The sequence below is a fragment of the Corvus brachyrhynchos genome, unplaced genomic scaffold (assembly GCF_000691975.1).
Source record: "Corvus brachyrhynchos isolate BGI_N302 unplaced genomic scaffold, ASM69197v1 scaffold114, whole genome shotgun sequence".
In the NCBI taxonomy this organism is placed as follows: Eukaryota; Metazoa; Chordata; class Aves; order Passeriformes; family Corvidae; genus Corvus; species Corvus brachyrhynchos.
The window spans coordinates 2,589,983-2,607,042 of record NW_008238337.1 but is presented as its reverse complement, the minus strand read 5'-3'; the positions used below and the strand labels follow the sequence as shown (position 1 = coordinate 2,607,042).

The 17,060-nt window shown below is 44.0% G+C and overlaps 2 protein-coding genes across 6 annotated transcripts in view; one reads left to right on the top strand and one right to left on the bottom strand.

The window, feature by feature from the left end:
* Positions 1–42: 42 nt before the first annotated feature.
* On the top strand, positions 43–3,249 carry CUNH12orf65 (chromosome unknown C12orf65 homolog). Of its 4 annotated transcripts, none has more exons than XM_017734774.1 (3): positions 43–198; positions 691–998; positions 1,685–3,249. In XM_017734774.1, exons 2-3 carry the CDS (start codon positions 726–728, stop codon positions 1,895–1,897), a joined length of 486 nt encoding a protein of 161 aa, XP_017590263.1. In that variant the 5' UTR covers positions 43–198; positions 691–725; the 3' UTR covers positions 1,898–3,249. The 4 variants fall into 4 exon arrangements, 3 of the variants coding, with proteins under 3 accessions (XP_017590263.1, XP_008632255.1, XP_017590264.1); XR_001862178.1 differs by lacking the exon at positions 43–198 and having other exon boundaries at positions 264–998; positions 1,685–2,297; positions 2,897–3,249; XM_017734775.1 differs by lacking the exon at positions 43–198 and having other exon boundaries at positions 266–998; positions 1,685–1,927; positions 2,897–3,249.
* Positions 3,172–17,060, bottom strand: part of CDK2AP1 (cyclin dependent kinase 2 associated protein 1) — a 14,554-nt gene continuing 665 nt past the window's right edge. The window contains exons 1-4 of one of the 2 annotated variants that reach the window (XM_017734773.1): positions 15,145–15,441; positions 7,555–7,661; positions 6,730–6,856; positions 3,172–4,015 (exon numbers count right to left, since the gene is read on the bottom strand). In XM_017734773.1, the coding sequence (XP_017590262.1) occupies positions 3,948–4,015; positions 6,730–6,856; positions 7,555–7,661; positions 15,145–15,223 (381 nt within the window). In that variant the 5' untranslated portion in view covers positions 15,224–15,441 and the 3' untranslated portion in view covers positions 3,172–3,947. Of the gene's footprint in view, positions 4,016–6,729; positions 6,857–7,554; positions 7,662–15,144; positions 15,442–17,060 lie in introns of those variants that run through there. The other variant, XM_008634028.2, reaches the window with a different exon arrangement.

The window sequence follows — 17,060 nt, the reverse complement described above, 5'->3', positions numbered from 1 at the left end:
CGGCCGCGGCCGGGCGCTGCGCTGACGGAAATTGAGTAAATTCTCGAGTGTCTTCTGTGTTTACTCCTGCTTTAGAGTTGTAGTGTCAAACAGCAGGAGTAGGCTGAGAGGGATCATAATTTTTTAAATCTTATCAAGAGTTTGCAGTCCTGGTTTCAAAACGAGCTCCTGTAAGGGGTTGGAGCCGTAGGAAACCTGGTAAATAAAGGCTTGTTCAGAACTAGGCAGAAGCGCTGCTCGTTTTTCTGCATGTATTCTTTATTTAAAAACGTTACTAACTTCTGTAGTGGCCGCCAATAAAAGTTTTCTTTTAATTATTTTTTCATTTCAACAGTTAAGTTCAAATTTTCTGTTAATTGCCACGTGGCACTTCTTCACACACTGAAGTATTTTCGTCTGAGTCAAATATAATATTTCAAGCATAACAGCATGTACTGTTTTAATTGCTTACCCAATGCTTTGTTGAAGACTGACACTTGACAGCAACAGGACCTGACATTCCTCATTATCCATGGGGAAAATGCACACTTCCAGGCATACCTTTGTGCCTTTGTTAATAATCTTAATACCTTGACCTTGGGAAAATAAATAAATCTGAATATTGAAATACTGCTCAATATGTGCAGCTAAAGTAGCTCATCTTAAAACAAGGATTCTGGTGGTAAACTCCACTCTCCAATTCCATTCCAGGTTTCATTCCAGAGAAGCCGTGTTGTCATTTCCGTATGAATGTTCCAAGTTTATTTCATTTTGCATTCTTACTGAGAGAGGTGCGAACACCATCATGGACACGGTGGATTTTGAGGAAGCAGCAGCTCTCTCTGCCCAGCGTTCCCTTGCTTCAGGCAGCAAGAAAGAACTCTTTGAATCTCCTTGAACTAACTGAGGCAGAATTAGAAGAACAGTTTGTAAGAGGTGATGGTCCAGGAGGTCAAGCCACAAATAAGACAAACAACTGTGTTGTCCTGAAGCATATTCCATCTGGGATTGTAGTGAAGGTAATTGTGTTTTATTTTATTGAGTCACAAATTGCATCATGACTTCCAAGTCTCCTTTCAGAGTAAAGCATAATCACAATGCAGATGGCATGGAGGAAAAGTTTATATATATATATAGTAAAGAATCTCAGCAAGAAGCAGTTTTGGCTGTCAGCAGATAAATAAACTTGGGGTCAGAGCTGCTTTTCCTGGCTCTGCCACCCAGTTACTGTTTTGTAGTTTTCAGTTAAATTAATCTTCCTTGTAGCTGCCGTTTGGTGGCAGCTGTCACATTCCTGTCCCTCATGTGAGTTAGAATCTCTTCCTTAGCAAGTTGATCACACTCATCTGCAGATCCTTTTTAAGCATTTATCTTACCTACTTCTTGTGGATGAATACCTTGAAATTAATCTTTGCTTCCTGTCACAAGGGGAAGACACAGTTAAGTTAAACTCAAGCAGCTTTCCAAGGTAATATGGGAAGCATTAAAGATTAATGCAAAACCCAGCCTGATGAGTTACAGTAGCAAGTAATTATTAAAATACATCATCTGGATATAAAAGTTGCAGCTGTTATTGGTGGGAGGATGCTCTTGGCTTGGAGAGGAGGGGATTTTCTTTACTGTAATGGTAGGAATATATAGAAAGGGAAAGCAGAAGGATAAGCAGGTTAAAGTTTCAGTAAAAATGTCCTTTGTATTTCTTCAGTGTCATCAGACAAGATCGGTGGAGAAGAACCGAAAGATTGCCAGAGAAATCCTGCGGGAAAAAGTTGACCTTTTCTACAAAGGTGAAGACAGTGATGTTTTTAAAGAGAAGAAAGCATCAGAGAAGCAAAAGCAGGAGAAAAAAAGAAGAGCAAAGGAAAACCTAGAAAGGAAAAAGCTTTTTAAAGAGATGCAACAATTGGATAAGGAATAAACATGTGAAATACTGACTTGCCCTAGTAGGGTAAGAAAATTGTTTGTCATTAGACCTAAACAGAGTTTTCCAACTAACAAATGATGTAGGCCTTCATAAGCACAGCTGAAACCGCGGGTGGTGACCTGCTGTTCCTGTAAAGCTGAGGAGATAAAAGCACTCATGTATTCCTGCTTCTTGCCATCATCTCATTAATCACATTTAGCAATCAGTTTTTCTGCCAGGTTCAGAAGATAAAGCAATCTTAAAATGTTAAATTTAAGATCTTAAATGTTAAAGAGGAACTATAAGCTTTCCACCGTTGTTAACAGAGACCCAAAAAATCAATAATTTCCTTCTGTCCAGAAGACACTTTGGGCTGCTTCGTAGGAGCTCCAGCACATGAGAACAGCACTAAAAGGTTCTCACTTCCCATCCTTCCTTACTCATGCAATGCCTTCAGTGACGTAAATCCTTTATAGAGGTTTGGATACTGGTTGTGATGGTGTGAACTGAGCTGCTGATGGAAGAGACACCAGTCACTGGTTCAGATCTGTCAGCTGAACAATTGCTCTGTGCTACTCAGCTCTGAATAAAGTTTAACCAGCAGCTTTCCAGATCTTACCTGGAGTGGTGCTGAGCACTGGAACACGGGGAGGGTCCTCCAGCAAGTGAGGGGTGGTCACTCATGGCCCTCCAGTTCTGAGGTAGAATTGAGTCATTGCAGATAAAGAATGACCTGTGTTGGAAGCTGCCTCCCAAGACAACAGAGTCCAATTCATCCAAGCTGTGAATTAATTAATTAGAGTTGTTTATCTTGTTTATGCTGTGCTGCACTTAGGCTTGGCCGTGTTGGTACCTCCACTCATTTTGACAGTTTCCCATTTAATAAAAACAAATGCAGCTGCGTTTCCTTTGTCACCATTACTCTGAAGCCACTCCTGAAGTACATTTTTCCTGGTTTTATCCTGTTAACAACTCCAACTGCTTAACCAGAACTTCTCTTTCATTTTTGGACAGCACCCTCACCAGCTGCCACCACCAGGTTTTGGCCTTCAACAAAGACCCAAAGCCAGAGTATGGATTTTGAAGGCAACAGAGACTTCTAGAACTTCACCTCCTTCTCCCAGAGACCAACTGCACCCTGTGCCATGGGTGGAATGTTCCAGCAATCTGCAGGCCCCTTCCCTTGTCCTTTCCTGAACTCCTGCATGAAGGTTGAATTTTTATCTGTTGCCAGTTCTTGCTCCTGGAGTATGAATCTGATTAAAGTGACTGTACATAGTTTTAATACAAACTGTTAATGAAAATAAGCTTTATTACGTCAAGTAATAAATACATACAAAGATGCAAATAATAGTTTTAGTAATTTATCCAGAATGTTCCTTTTTCTTTTTTTTTTTTTTTTTGCAAACTTTAAACTGAAATCTCCAGCCTTAATGTAGAAATCAGCTTTCCAGGACCTTGTTATTATTTAATAGGCTTCCCTGTTTTCCATATAGCTCATGCACTTTAAGTGGACTTCAAAGCACTAACAGTCATGCAAATGTTTATGCAAAATGAACAAAAAAAGGAAAAATAAGAGAAGGGAAAGGTTATTTCTAAGCAGGGTCTATGCTGTATGACATTGTGACTTAGCAGACTACTAGGTACAGCATGCTATTCTGCATTTATTAAAAAAAAATCCTTAGAGCTTATGTCAAACTTTGAAAGATTGACATTTTGGGGATAAGTGAACATAGTCAAAGGAAAAAAACAGAATGAGGCTGTGGCTGGATAAGAAGAGAACTGAAATACAGCCTGGGAGAGAAAGAGCATTCCTCTGCATGCACTTCGGTTTCCATGTTTTAGAAACATTTTAGGGAGTTTTAACGTCTTTAGAAAATGCAAACCCTCAGTAAGTTGAAAAATCCGTGGTTTTTTTCATTCTTAACTGTACATTTTTGCAAGGGCGAAACAAGAATGGTTAAACATTCAAAATAAAGGAATTTGAATGTTTCGAGAGTCAAAAAGAATAAGTGTTACTTTTTCTTCATGAAGAGATGGAAAATCTTGCAGCTGAATCAGTGGGCTAGGATCTTGCGTTTCGTTCCGTCTCGGCCAGGCATTCCCGAACTAATCCTCTAGCATGGATAATGCCTGCAAAAGAATTGGATGTGTTTTAAATCATCCCATTCAGGCCACACTTGCAGTGACAGTCCACAGAAAGGTTTATGTATTTCTGTCCCCAGTTGCCAAGGCTACCACAGAAGGCCTCAGCTAAGGGGGACAGCCCTCACTTCCCAAATATCAGCTGCCATTAAACAAGCCTGCCTTCCCAAACTTGCATTACAAATTGAAAAGGGACTAAACCAGGAATCAGAACACAGTAAGATTTCTAAGTCTGCAGTGGCAGGTAGATCTTAATGTGCAGTGTGGGCCTACTTAATATCAAAAATTTAAGGGGGAAAAAAAAAATCTTACCTACCAGTGAGTTATTTTGCTAAAGTGGAGTGAAACAAATTACAAAGTTATCTGGGGAGTCATTTTAGTAAGCTCTTAATGCCTTGGGATAGTTCTCCTCTGGGAGGATGCATCAAAATTCAAGCCATCGTAATACTGTTTAAAGACAAGTTGTGTCTCATGTAAAAATAAGAGGGGTTTTTTTATGGTGTGTGCAGAAAGTTACCTCCTAACACTGGCTCAGTTCCCAGTGTAAATCATCACCACTTTACATGCTGCCGTGTCTACTCTCATCTGATAGACATAATGTGGAATTTTCCACTACAAGTCCTGTTGCCTTGAGTTCCAGCAATCTGGACCTTGGTTCTTAATCCTGGAACTAAATGTAGATTCATGCTCACAGAGCTGCTGAAAGAACAGAGCTTGAGATAGATGTTAAAATGAGAGATGGACAGATTTTTCTACAACAAAGGAGGTTTATATTTTGCTGACTAGGCAAGATAGAGGGTGATTTCTCTGCTCAATCACGCTCCTTAACAAGGTGGAGAAAGGGCAGTAAGGCAATAGATGGGGGTTAATCTCTAGAGATAATGGCTTCTGTTTCTAGAAGGCTGCTAGCCCAGATCACAGCAGCAGCCTACTGACCTGGGAGGACTTGATGAGTGCAAGGCTTTGCAGAGGGTTAAACTGCCACGGACAAGGAAAGCTGCAGCTGTGGGATGCAGAAACACAAACTCAAAGCCGTGTGTTAGACCTGGATCTGGTGGCAGGATGCCCAGTTTATGCAGCAGAACTACTCTGAATAATGTAGAACACTGGGAATTTGGCCAATTTTAGAGGTCAGTATCTGTGCTTAGGAGCTGGGGACAGGGACTTTATTCAGGGATAACCTCCATGGCCACGGAGGCGGCAGTCACGTGGTTACCCTCAATCACTTCTGCTCTCACACTTGCACATGCTCCTTCAGCCATCAGACTCCCAAAATGGAAAGAGAGGTACCTTTGTGACCAAAAGATGGCAGCAAAAAGTATTTATTTAGGATTTTGTGCAACACTGGCAAGTCACAGTGGCAGCGTTGTTTCTTAAACCTAAGATGCTGCAAGAAGCAGCAAAGCAACTTTTTCCTCACGGAACGAAACCATCCAACTCAGAGAATGTCTGCATCTCTCTCAGTCTCTCTCGAGCTGTCCCCATTAGCCTGTTGCCATTCATGATCTATTAATACTGACTCAGGCAATGCAATAAAGAGAGACTCCAGCAACATTGATTTTAGCTGGGCCAGATTCCACTTACCACTCATCAGCAGACTTTATTGCATCCTTTCCCAGAACAGCTACTAGTCATTTTATTGCATGTCATGGCAGATATATTACTCTTCCATAATGGTTGAGCCTTAAATAAAGCTTTGTAGTCTCGGGTAAATGTAAGGGGGATTTGCAAGGTGGTGAAGTTCGTCTGTTACAATAACATTCCCATTCCAGGTTGAAGGCATGAGCCAATCTCAGCAGAAGGACCACAGGAAGGGAGGAAAAAGTAACCATGTCATGCTGGAGGACAGGACTGCCAGTACAACTGTTGTCTGTGGCCTTCCAGGGTCATTTCAGGAGCTGGAGCAGGGGAATGTCCCACTGCTCCTTCAGAAATATCCCTGCACGTCCGCTGCAGAGGACAATGTCAGGCTGATGTCAGCAGTGGGGCATGTGGGGGTTTCCTTTACACTTCAAGGAAAGGGCATTTATTACCCCTTTTAGCTGACAAAGCAAAGCTGGAGAGACTCATCAGCCAGCCCTAAAAGCTGCTCTGTCCCTTACTAGTGGACCTTTAATGGCATGCACTTGACAGCAGGTAACGGAGCCTAGGCAGCCCCACTCTCCACAGAGAGAGAACGTTCATGTTTGACATCTCAGTCTGAACAGCCTTCCCTAACACCTCTTTGGGGGTTTTTTGTAGCTCTTTTCTCCACCATCCTCGGTGTGAACTACCACAATGTTGTATTTCTTTAGGCAAAATCTACTTCAGTAAAGATTCCTGGGCCAAGTAGATGGGAGATGTGTATGAGAAGAAGCAAACAATGCTTGGATTTTGGAGAGGGGGGAGAAAAGGGAATTGAAACGCCAAGTAAATCACCAGGAGCCTGAAAGAATGTATCCCTAGATGTTCTACAGTAAGGTCTGGATTATTAACTGAAACTCCCTGTGTGCACATGAGACACATTTTGTCACTGTTTATCTGTCAAATACAGCATGGACAGAGCATCAAAAGGCTTCAGTTGCTGGTTAATACTCCCACTTTCAAGAGGAGATCAAGCTGTCTCCTTTCAAAGGAAACAGTTGTCATGAAGCTATATACAAGTAGTCAGTGCACAAAGTGTATGAGACACAATTATTTTTTAAAATAAGTTTAAATGTTACCTCTTTTTAGCCTCTCCATCGCACTTTTACTCCCAGCATATGTAGGTCTAATCTCTTTTCCTAATTCTTCTATGATAGCTAGAAGTTCTGCATATTTGCTCTGTGGTACTTGACTGCTGCTGGTACCCTGCAGTTGAAAGTAGCATAATGTCAATCAAATACTGTAAAATCAAAACAATTACAAGAAACACCAAGTGGAAGTTTATGGAAGACCAGAAATAGCCCTGTAAATCTCTTTTTAAAAGAACAGAATTTCAAGATTATTATATAAACATGATTTTCTTTATTGAAATTGCTGCTGCAGTTGGACATGATGCTACGTGCCCTTCAAAAATTGGGATCAACTGGGAGGATGCAACTCAAGCCTTGGCCTTAAGGTGAAGCAGAAGTTAAAACACTCCTGCAAACCCAGCAAACTGGGAACTGCTTATTTAACCCTGTTTCTGGTTTTTCAGTGTTACAGTGTATATTTTATGAAGAAGTTAGCCAGGCAGAGAGAGTGAGAAGATAAAACAAAACTGTATAGAAATACTGGGTTTTAACAAATAACTTTAAAATATGTAAGTGCCCTTACAGAACATAATTCAAGACGTGTTTCTCTGCGACTCAGACTGGATGGGACAGATAATTAGGAACCAACCTCACTCAGCACTCGGCTTAGCCTAATTTGATCCCCAGACATGTGCGAGGAAGCATTCTGCCATTTGGGTTTGATTTCAGACCTTGGTGGGAGGGAGGAACACCTCAGATTACAGGCCACAATCCCTGCTACTATGCAAATGTAGGGTCAGTGATCTGATTAAAGGAAAATAAGCAGAGCTGTACCTGCATCCCCTGTGTATAGCCTAGAGATGGGGGGCCGTAGTCGTTTATGAGCTGTCTGTATTGCGCCGATGTTGCCATACTTGTGGAGGGAGAGTGAACACTCCCAGCTGCAGAGAGAAAAGAGAAAAAAAACCCCTGCTATTATCTAAAGATTAATTAGTCTGTTACATTGGGACACATTTTAATCACTTGTTCCTAAAGCTGTGACCTCTCACCTTTGTCTAAGATCACTAATGACATTTCCGAGCGTCACTGCTAGGAAGAGAATGGCTGAATTAATGCTTCTCTCATGTTTGATGAACACTTGGAAACAGCACAGCCTGGAGCATTATCAGTGCAAATTGTTTGCCTAAAAGTGAAGCAGAGTGTAGCATGACAGGTTGTTCTGCCTAGACAAACTCTAAGTATTAAGGAGCCCTATTTTTGCATATATACATTCCACACAGATGAGTCTAATGTGCTGTGCTATTTTTATTTTTTCAGTGCAAGTTATCTGAAAGTAATTTTGCAACTCAAAGTGTCATCACATGGTCAAAGCAAGTTACCCTCAGTACTATTTTCAGCCAATGCCAGAACTATTCCTAGGGAACAGTCAGTTGAGGTACATCAGATCTGCTGCTCATTGTGCGACATCGGAGGCGAGGAGTGCTACCATTATTCCTCTTTGTGTGATATCAAACATTTTTAGCCAGTCAAATTGTGCTGTATAAGTAGATCAAAGGGAAAATAACATCACTTTGTGTTATGGTTACTTTTTCCAAAGTTATAAAAGATTATATTCACATCTGATAAGTTTTGAGTCAGTTATGAGCTCCAGAAACAGACTCTAATGTCATCACTGACAAACTGCTCCAGAAATGAACAATCAAAACACTTTCTCCCCCTTGTCCCACAATGGTAATAATTTGGGCTTGAGAAAAAATTGTTAGACTTTTTTGTAAGGGGCTTAATTATGCTGCCCACTTCACAACTGTACTAAAAAGCCTGCTGGTTATGCACTTGGGAGCAAGGGAGCATCACAGCACAGAACTTCTTCACTCTTGCAGCTCAAGTGCCCTTGCATCCATGGATGCTGCTGTCTTTGCCTGTAGGCACAGACACAGACTGCCTGCTGTCTGGAAATATCTCCCCCCTTACAAACTCCTTTGCTGAAAATTCCCAACTGTCTTTCATATGAGGAACAGATCTCATTTACCAGCCTTCATTTAAATCTAAATTAAACTGATGCTAAAAGTCACTGGGGCTCAGAACTATGTAAATCTCTAGCTTTGTTTTAAAGTTGCAAATGATTTCATTCCTATTTTCCCCTCTCTAAAAAAAGAAAGGGCCAGCAGTTACTCTGTAACAAGCTCTGCTGAACATAGTGGAAAAGACTCTTGTCCTCAGCCGGGAAGTCTCTTTCCACTTCAGAGTTATCACAGGATATCACTGAGGTGTCTTCTTCATTACAAGAAGAGAGCATGTTCTTAATTTTTACTAGTTAACCACATGTGAAATCCCAAAAAGCCAAATTGGGCTGGCCACTAGGTCACCTTAAAGAAAGCAAGGTTTCTCTTTGTCTTTAACAAAGCTGCTAAATTTTATGTCATTACAGCCCGTAGTTTCATCACTGAGGTTTCACACGGAGCTAATTTTGCTTAAGCATAGTAAAACCCCCCCAAACCAACACCCTCATAGAGTAGGGCACTGTAGGAACACCACAGTTGTCAGCTACTCTCTCAATTAGTTCTTCACACTATCAGCTCAAAATACACACACAAGTGTAAGATTTCTGTATGTGAAACTCAGTATTTCAAGTCCAGATGACTGAATTTCAACAATTACTAAACATGACACAACAGCAAACCACATCGTTTTTCCAAGGACTTCAAAATGCTTCAAAAACATTAATGAGCCCCTTGTGCTGCAAGGTAAGAAGGTTTAATTACCTCAATTAAGCAGAGAAAGGCTTAAGCGATTTTTCCTCATGTACAATAAAACAAAAGACCCATCCTGCAAAGACTTGTCTCTGAACTGTTGTTGCAAGCAGTCACATACAAGACCTGGGAGCTCCAAACTGGATGTGAATAAGGCAAGGACTCCAATGACCAGGCTCAAGAATCCTGATCTACCCACCAAGAAAAACTGAGCTGCAGCCCATACAAAACGATGAGCAACTTATTGATCCCTTATGGGTTGATGATAACATATTGGTTAAGCATATCAGGAAATGGTGGGCACTGGAACAAGCTCCCCAGGGAAGTGGTCACAGTGCTAAGCCTGAGTTCAAGAAGCATTTGGATAATGCTCTCAGGCACATGGCGTGAGTCTCAGGCTGTCCTGTGCAGGGCCAGTTGTTTGACTCAATGATTCTGATGGGTCCCTTCCAACTCAGCATATTCTATGATATCACAGCACAGATAATTTAGTGATTGTTTCACATTCTGTTAATTTAAGCAATGACACGCACTTGGTCTGCAGGAAATAACACAGCAGGCTATGTCTAGATAAAAGAGAAAAACTCTCCTAGAAACGTGAGGTGCCAGGACAAAGCAGTGAGTGGATCTGGGACCCAGAAAAGTTTCACAGACATAGAAACTGGCTGGTGTCAGCACGGGAGTTTGACCCCAGCAGTGACCCTCGGTCAAGAGCGAGGGACAAAAGCAAGCGGGGACTTTGAGGAGGCGGCGGTGAGGCAGGAGCGGGGCTGGCTGGGGCGGGATGCGCGGAGCAGCCGGGGCGGTGCAGAGCTGCGCTGCAGACACTAGAGGCCATCGCTGAGTGCGCCGGGCCCTGCCAAGTGACAGAGCGTGGTAACCATGGTGAGTTTACCCGTTTCTTTGCAGTCTGCATCAAAAATGTAATAAGACATAATGCCATGCGCCGACCACTTTATCAGCAGCAGCAGCAGGCCCAGAGAACAAAGAAAAGGATTTGGCTTGGCCGCGGTACCAGCCTCCATACATCCATGTCAGAAGTTGTGCCAGTCAAACTCAGCTGGAGGGGGGGAAAAAATGAAAAATCCTTGATTTCACCTCAATTTAAAACGATGCGATCATGAAAATGAAATTAATTGGGGGGGTATTAGTATCTCACAGGGCAACAAACCTTGAGCTTTTTGACCTATCACTTTGTATGTTAATCTCAAGGAGAAGCCCTGGGTCTTGGATGACTGTTACTCAATTAACCCAAAATTCATCTGCGTGTCTGAACAGCCTGTGTATCTCGGATTAAAAAAAAAAAAAAAATCACCAGATATTGCTATTATAGCTAGAAAGATAAATTAGGCCAGGAAGTCTCATAGTCAATACCCAGTCAAAAATCGGTGTGATGATTAGGTATTCACTAGAGAGAAAAAAGGAGGGGGGATCTAAATTGAGGCTTGCTCTCTCTAACGTTAAGATGACAATGGAGACAGTTAAGAACTGACAGAATCGAAAAGGGAGTGTGCTTGGTACTGAATTTCAGTGACACCCTGTATCACATCCCAAATTGTCTTAGTGCTTGCTGTTGTTTAAAACCTAAATTAATACACACACTTTCCTCCCTTCACTTTCCCAATTAAATGTACACAAAACCTTGCAGGTCCCCACTTATTCTAGTGCCAACAATGTCTTTTATTTCTGTATTCAAGCAGAAGACTACCAGAAGCATTTTTCTCCACAAAAATATAGTGTTTTTCTTATTAATTAATATTAATCTTTATTAATTATGGGAGGGTACAGCAAACAGAAATTAGATTTTGGTATCAAAATCTCTTCCTTCCAGCCGTCTCTCTGAGCCCAAATTAACACCCTGAGAGACAAAGGATCTCAAATCAATCTTTGTTTGCCTAAACTCCCACTGACCAGGAATCTTCTCATTAATTTCTGATAGGTTTGTAGGGATCCCTTCAGCTCCAAGCCTGAGCAATGATGACCAATTTGCTGCTTCAAGTTTTAATTCTTAATTCTATTACTGCTGCTTGCTGGAAAAATAACAGGGAAGGCAGCTTGCTGAGCACCCTGAAGGGAGGAGCAGGAGCAGGAACACTTGGGTACACTCACCTGATCCATTCTGGCAGATGCCAAGGCATTTACAGAACTCAGCTACCCCCCTGTTCTACAGGCAGCAAAGGAAAACCAGGAACAGTCACACAACTCACTGAGTTACTTGTGTAGGACTGACTTAGGCCAAGGGCCAACCCCACTGGATATGTGTTTCTCTACTGCCCTGTGCTTTGTAAGGTCCTATAAAACCACAAAGGCAAACTCCTGCCATTTTACAGACTCTTTCTACGCGTGAACACAAGAGCATGTAAGAAGAGGTACCTGTAGCCTGGACTTTATCCAGGGTGCATGGTGCAGTCTGTGGAATCTCAACACTTCTCCCTCTGTTTCACAGACCCTTCAAGCTGAGGCTGCTTGAAACATCGAGGCTGTGGCCATTTCAGTGGCCTGTGGTCACCACCTCCCCAGAGTGCTGGAGGTTACTGCCTCTGCCACACGCTGTGGGACCTTCTCATGGGCTTCAGGTGATGGCAGTTGGAGTCCTGACCATATGGGGTACCAAACAACGAGGCTGGAATATTTTAACTGAGAGGATATAAATTCTTCTGTCCTAAACTAGACAACTTTGCAAGAAAACACATGAGAAATCCTCCTGGAGCTGCTTTGCCAATGCACACTGTGAGGCATCCTCGAGCACCAAGGGAGAGGTAACAGCTTCACCAAGCACAGCTATTTCTGCAGCTGAACACAGCTGTAGTGTTTTGGCTGACTACAAGAATATTTTATTCCTTAGCCCTCTACACACTTTGGTTTGAGTTCAGCAAGAGCTCCTTGCCATCCATGGGACACTGTGGAAAGGTGCAACAGGACACCACATGCATGTCTACACAAGTAGATCCACTGAACAGCCAAGCCACACTCTGAATTCTAACAGCAGTTGCCAACCCAGAGCTCAAACAGACAGCCCCCATTCTCCCCAACCTTCCCATAAATTTTTAAATTTAAAATAATGGACCCTGTTCTCATTTGCACAAACTAGTCCTTAGAGCACTGGCTGTGAAAATTGTATTTTCGCCCACTATTTCTCCCTTGAACAGCCCTTGTGGAAGAAACAGACCTTTCTTTGAATAAAACTATTTCCTTTTAAAAAAACGCAGTGCACAGACACATAAATATGTTCTCAAGAACTAGGACATTCTTTATCATAACAGCCAGAGGCCTTGCTCTTTTGATCTGTCACACTCTGGGCCTTTCCTCTAGTACTCTCGTGCTATTTAATCTTTCCATGTGGATAACGGTCATGGTTTATGTCTCCTCTTCCTACCCTCCTGTCTCTTTTTTTATCAGAAAAACAAAAGCCAGTCCCTTGACTCCCCACCATTCTTCTTTCCTTGCTTAAGCTATTCCTACACTAGCAAGTTATTTGGCACCACAAGGAACAGATCAAAAGATGAAAGCATTTGGTACATGTACACCACATGTAGTTGGCCTGAGGGGGTATGACTTAAGGTTAGATTTTAGTCTGGTCCCCCAGACTAGGGGGGTATGGTTCAAAGCTGTGCCATCTTTGGTTTGGATCTTTGTGTTCCCATTGAAAGGGATGGAGCATCAGTGTTGCACAACTGGAGCAGAGCTTCTGGACCATTTTTATCCAAAAGGAATCCAGTTAGCATGAACCCAAACCACTGTGTAGCTGGGTGGGGACCATGCACAGATTTGCTGACTGTGAAAACCACATCTTTGCTCTCAAGCAAAACACTCAGGTAGACAAAGCCAAAAATGCCAGTTTTCTAAACGCCCAAACAAGTCCACTTGAAAATTGCTAATTCTGAAACATGTTTGGAGAGCTTCTTTTTACATCATACTTAACTTCACATGGACTTCAAGAGGTCAGGGATCCAGCAAATTTCAGTCTGAATTGGAGAGGGGAGCGTATCTCCTAGAAAATATCCCCTCTGCTAAGGCACAAACACTTTGCTCTCTGTTCTGCCTACAAAGAGTATTCTTTCCAGTACTCCCACTCCAAAAACAACCTCTCAATATGGTCAACAATATCAAACAGAAGCTGTCTCTGTAAAGGGCGACAAGCAAGCCATGTGCTCAAGCAAGTCTGCACTGCAGTGCTGAGAACATAAGGGCCAGCCTCGTGTGCTGGTATCGTTTCTCAGGACTGAATGGAACTGGTCTCTCCAGTTGCGAGCTACAGCCCCAGCCACGGAAATTATTTTCATTTCACCTCCCAGGGAGAATTTGCACTTTTCACAAGAAACTTGTGGTTGCTGTGAGGTGTGGCAGGTGCACCTTTGGTCCTACAGCAGCTACAGCAGCACTCGTACAGGTCACCACCTGTTCACGTGGAGCCAAGACACAGCTCCTTCCCTTGTCACTGTCAGCTGGAATTGCTGTTTCCAGACCCTACAGATGACAGTTTTAAAGCTTTGTTACACAAACAGGATTTTGTCTCAAAAGCTGACATTTCTGCAAGAATGAGAATAAAAGTAAAGGAAAATCCCAAGCTGTTTCTGCTAGCTTCTGTATCTTGAAACACATTTTCTCTGACCTGTGCTTACTCTAAACAAAATAGGAATGCTGGTGAATATCCACTGAACCAGAAAACACATGGAAACATGGTGAAAAACAAACTACAGACCTGTTCACAGCTGGTGTAAGTGTCTAGTTCAACTTAAGTCAGTGGAGATGCTCTACTTCACCTCAGCTCAGCAGCTGCTCCCTTACAGAGAAATAGTCAAACAATATGAAACACAAGACAGATGAGGAGGAAACAGTACTTCCCAGGAATCGGTAGGATAAGCAAGAGAAGACAAACAAATCAAAACACGGTTGTTAGAAGAGGTAACAGAGGTTCCCCTGGGACACTGCAGGGTCAGGTGAGGCTGGGAAGGTAGAGCCACTACAGGTCCCTAACAGAGCACCTTTTTACAGCCCAGGCACAGAAGGTGCTTGTGCAGGAGATTAAATGGGGCTCACCAAGCACAGGCAGCTTGGAATTGAAAGCCTGGGGTACTACATGCAGGAACCCAATTCCCTGAGCACAGGCCCTCCAGGAAGGTGACTTCAGACAAAATTGAGACAAAACACTGCAAGCCTGGTTGCAGCCACCCTGGGCCAAGTGTCAGCACTGACCTGGGCAATGGGGAACAGAAACAGGCACTGAATTCTGCAGTGACAACACATTCTCCTTCCCTCAGCCTGGTGTAAGGCAGAGGAGTCAGCACCCAGATGCTTCCAGCATCCTGAGTCACTTGTGGAGCAGCTGCATTTTCCTCACCCGCAGTCATCCCCAGATCTGCCGACAACCCACAGAGGTTTCCTCCCCGTATTTCCTCCCCCACACACAGCTCCTCTCCCTCTGGACTTCAGTCCAGGACTGGATTCCCAAAACATGCTCCCATGCAAGAACAGAGCCCAGGCACCCACCAACCACAACTGCTTCATCTCACTGATGTGCAGTTTAAGTATAATTTTGCAGAGTGGCTACTCTCAGCCTCAACTTGAAAGGAGTTTGCTCTGCAGCAAGGACGCGGCTCCAAGAGCTGAGTCGACACTGCCTTCCCAAATACTCCTGCACCAGAAGCCCTGCACTGCAGGGAAGCAGCATTACCTCCCAGAGGAAAATCCCTGTGAGATCCACAGCTGCCCAGAGCCCTCCGTCGGCCGAGACCAAAATATTCAGCATTCATACAGAGAGGCTTCTGCAGGGCTGATTTCAGGCCAAAAGGGACAGATTTCCTGTTTTCCTCTCCTCTGCAGGACGGTGGGGGGGGGGTCCTTCACCCCAGGTTTGGAAGCAAACCTAGGATTTATCCTCCTGGCTGGGGGGCATTTAATTTAGGCACAATAGAGAAGCAATCTCCTCCAAATCAGAATTAAGCTCCAGAAAGGAGGGGGCCATTTGCAGTCATATCACTCTGAATGCGATATGTGCAACTGCAAGGACTGCTTTGTCTAAGTCCCTTGGCCTTAGGCCACGGTGCTGGCAATACCACTAGCTAGAGGAAGAGCTGGTGCGTGAGGATAATGGCAGAAGACAGGGAGGGAAGAGAGAGCCCATTTTGGATTCAGAGGAGGACGTTCTTTCATTGAAAAGATTCTGGGGGTGTTGAGGATGATCCGAACTCAGAAGAGAGGACAACTTAGACAAGAATAGTTCCAGCATGACAGCAAACTGCTGCTAACTTGCCGATACAAGGGGAAAAGGAGGGTGGGAGAGAAGGGGAAGATAAAACTGCATGAAAGAATCCAAAGCCCTGATCGCAGCCGGAGCATTGGAAAGCACAGACACGGCACCGAGAGGGCTGGAGACAGAAACTTCACTGCTCGGCTCGCATTGTGCGTGGCATGTCTGAGCCGGGATTTTGCAGTCCCTGCTCGCAGAGCAGCCAGACTCGGATCCCCCCCACTGCATGACCTAATCCCCACCCCTCACCCACCATCGCAAAATACCACCTTTGTTTTCCCTGCAATTTTACGGCTGTTCCGGAGAGCAAGGCACAGGTTCTCGTGGGAGCCGACAGGGGAACGGTTTCCCTTGCTGGGCTTTGTTTTGTTTCTTTTTTTTTTTCCCTCCGGTGACACTTCTGCTTTTTGTCAAAAATCCTCGGCACATCCCCTGCTCGCTGACCCCTCCGCAGAGCAGCACTCGGGCCCACCGTGCTCCCCACACACGACCCCGGCACCCCGAGCCTTTGCACCCTCGCAGCCCCACCGAGCTCAGCTCCGCGCAGGATCGAGGTGGCACAGCCACCTCGGCTCATCCACCAGCTGGTGACGATCCCTTGCAGTAAAATATGATTGTTGCTCTCCTGGTAGCTAGAATAGAGATGCATCCCGGAGATCCCTTTCGCTCCTCAGCCTACCAGGATTACAACCACTAACGGTGCTGTAAAAATCACCCAGGCACATCTCCCTCCCTCCTTAACCCAACTCCAAAACTTTTTCTCAGGGAAAAAGAAAAAAAAATCAGCCTGATTTGTGGCTGTGTGATGCCAGTCCTTAAGGCTGGGCTGCGGGGATGGGAGACAGGAATGCGATTTCTTTAAGTCAGAACCAACTTCTCCATTTTGGTGCTGTTTAATCGGAGCCGACGCGCACAGATTAGCGAGATCCCCTCCAAATATCCCACAGCGAAGCAATTGCTGCTGCGGCTTTGTTCAGGCTGCACCGACTCACACACGGAGACCCGATGTACAGCAGCACCGCAGCACCGGCAAAAACCCGCCCGCTGATGCCTTCGGAAATCGGGAAGAGAAAAACGGGGGAACGTAGTTTCAAAAAAAAAAAAGGCAAAAAGTTAATGCTGTCAAGGAAACTTTTTAAAGAGGAAAGTTAGAAGGACTCCTGTACAAACCCAAGGATGAACAGTGATTTTTAAACAGGAGTTTTTTCAGGAATAGTGCAATCCCTGTGTGCCCCCCCCATCCCCAAAAAATCCAGCGAGCGCGGAGAGGGCTCCTCCGCCCGGGATGCGGAGGAGACTCCGAGAAGGGAGCGCTGACCGAGGGTCGCCCCGAGGCGCTG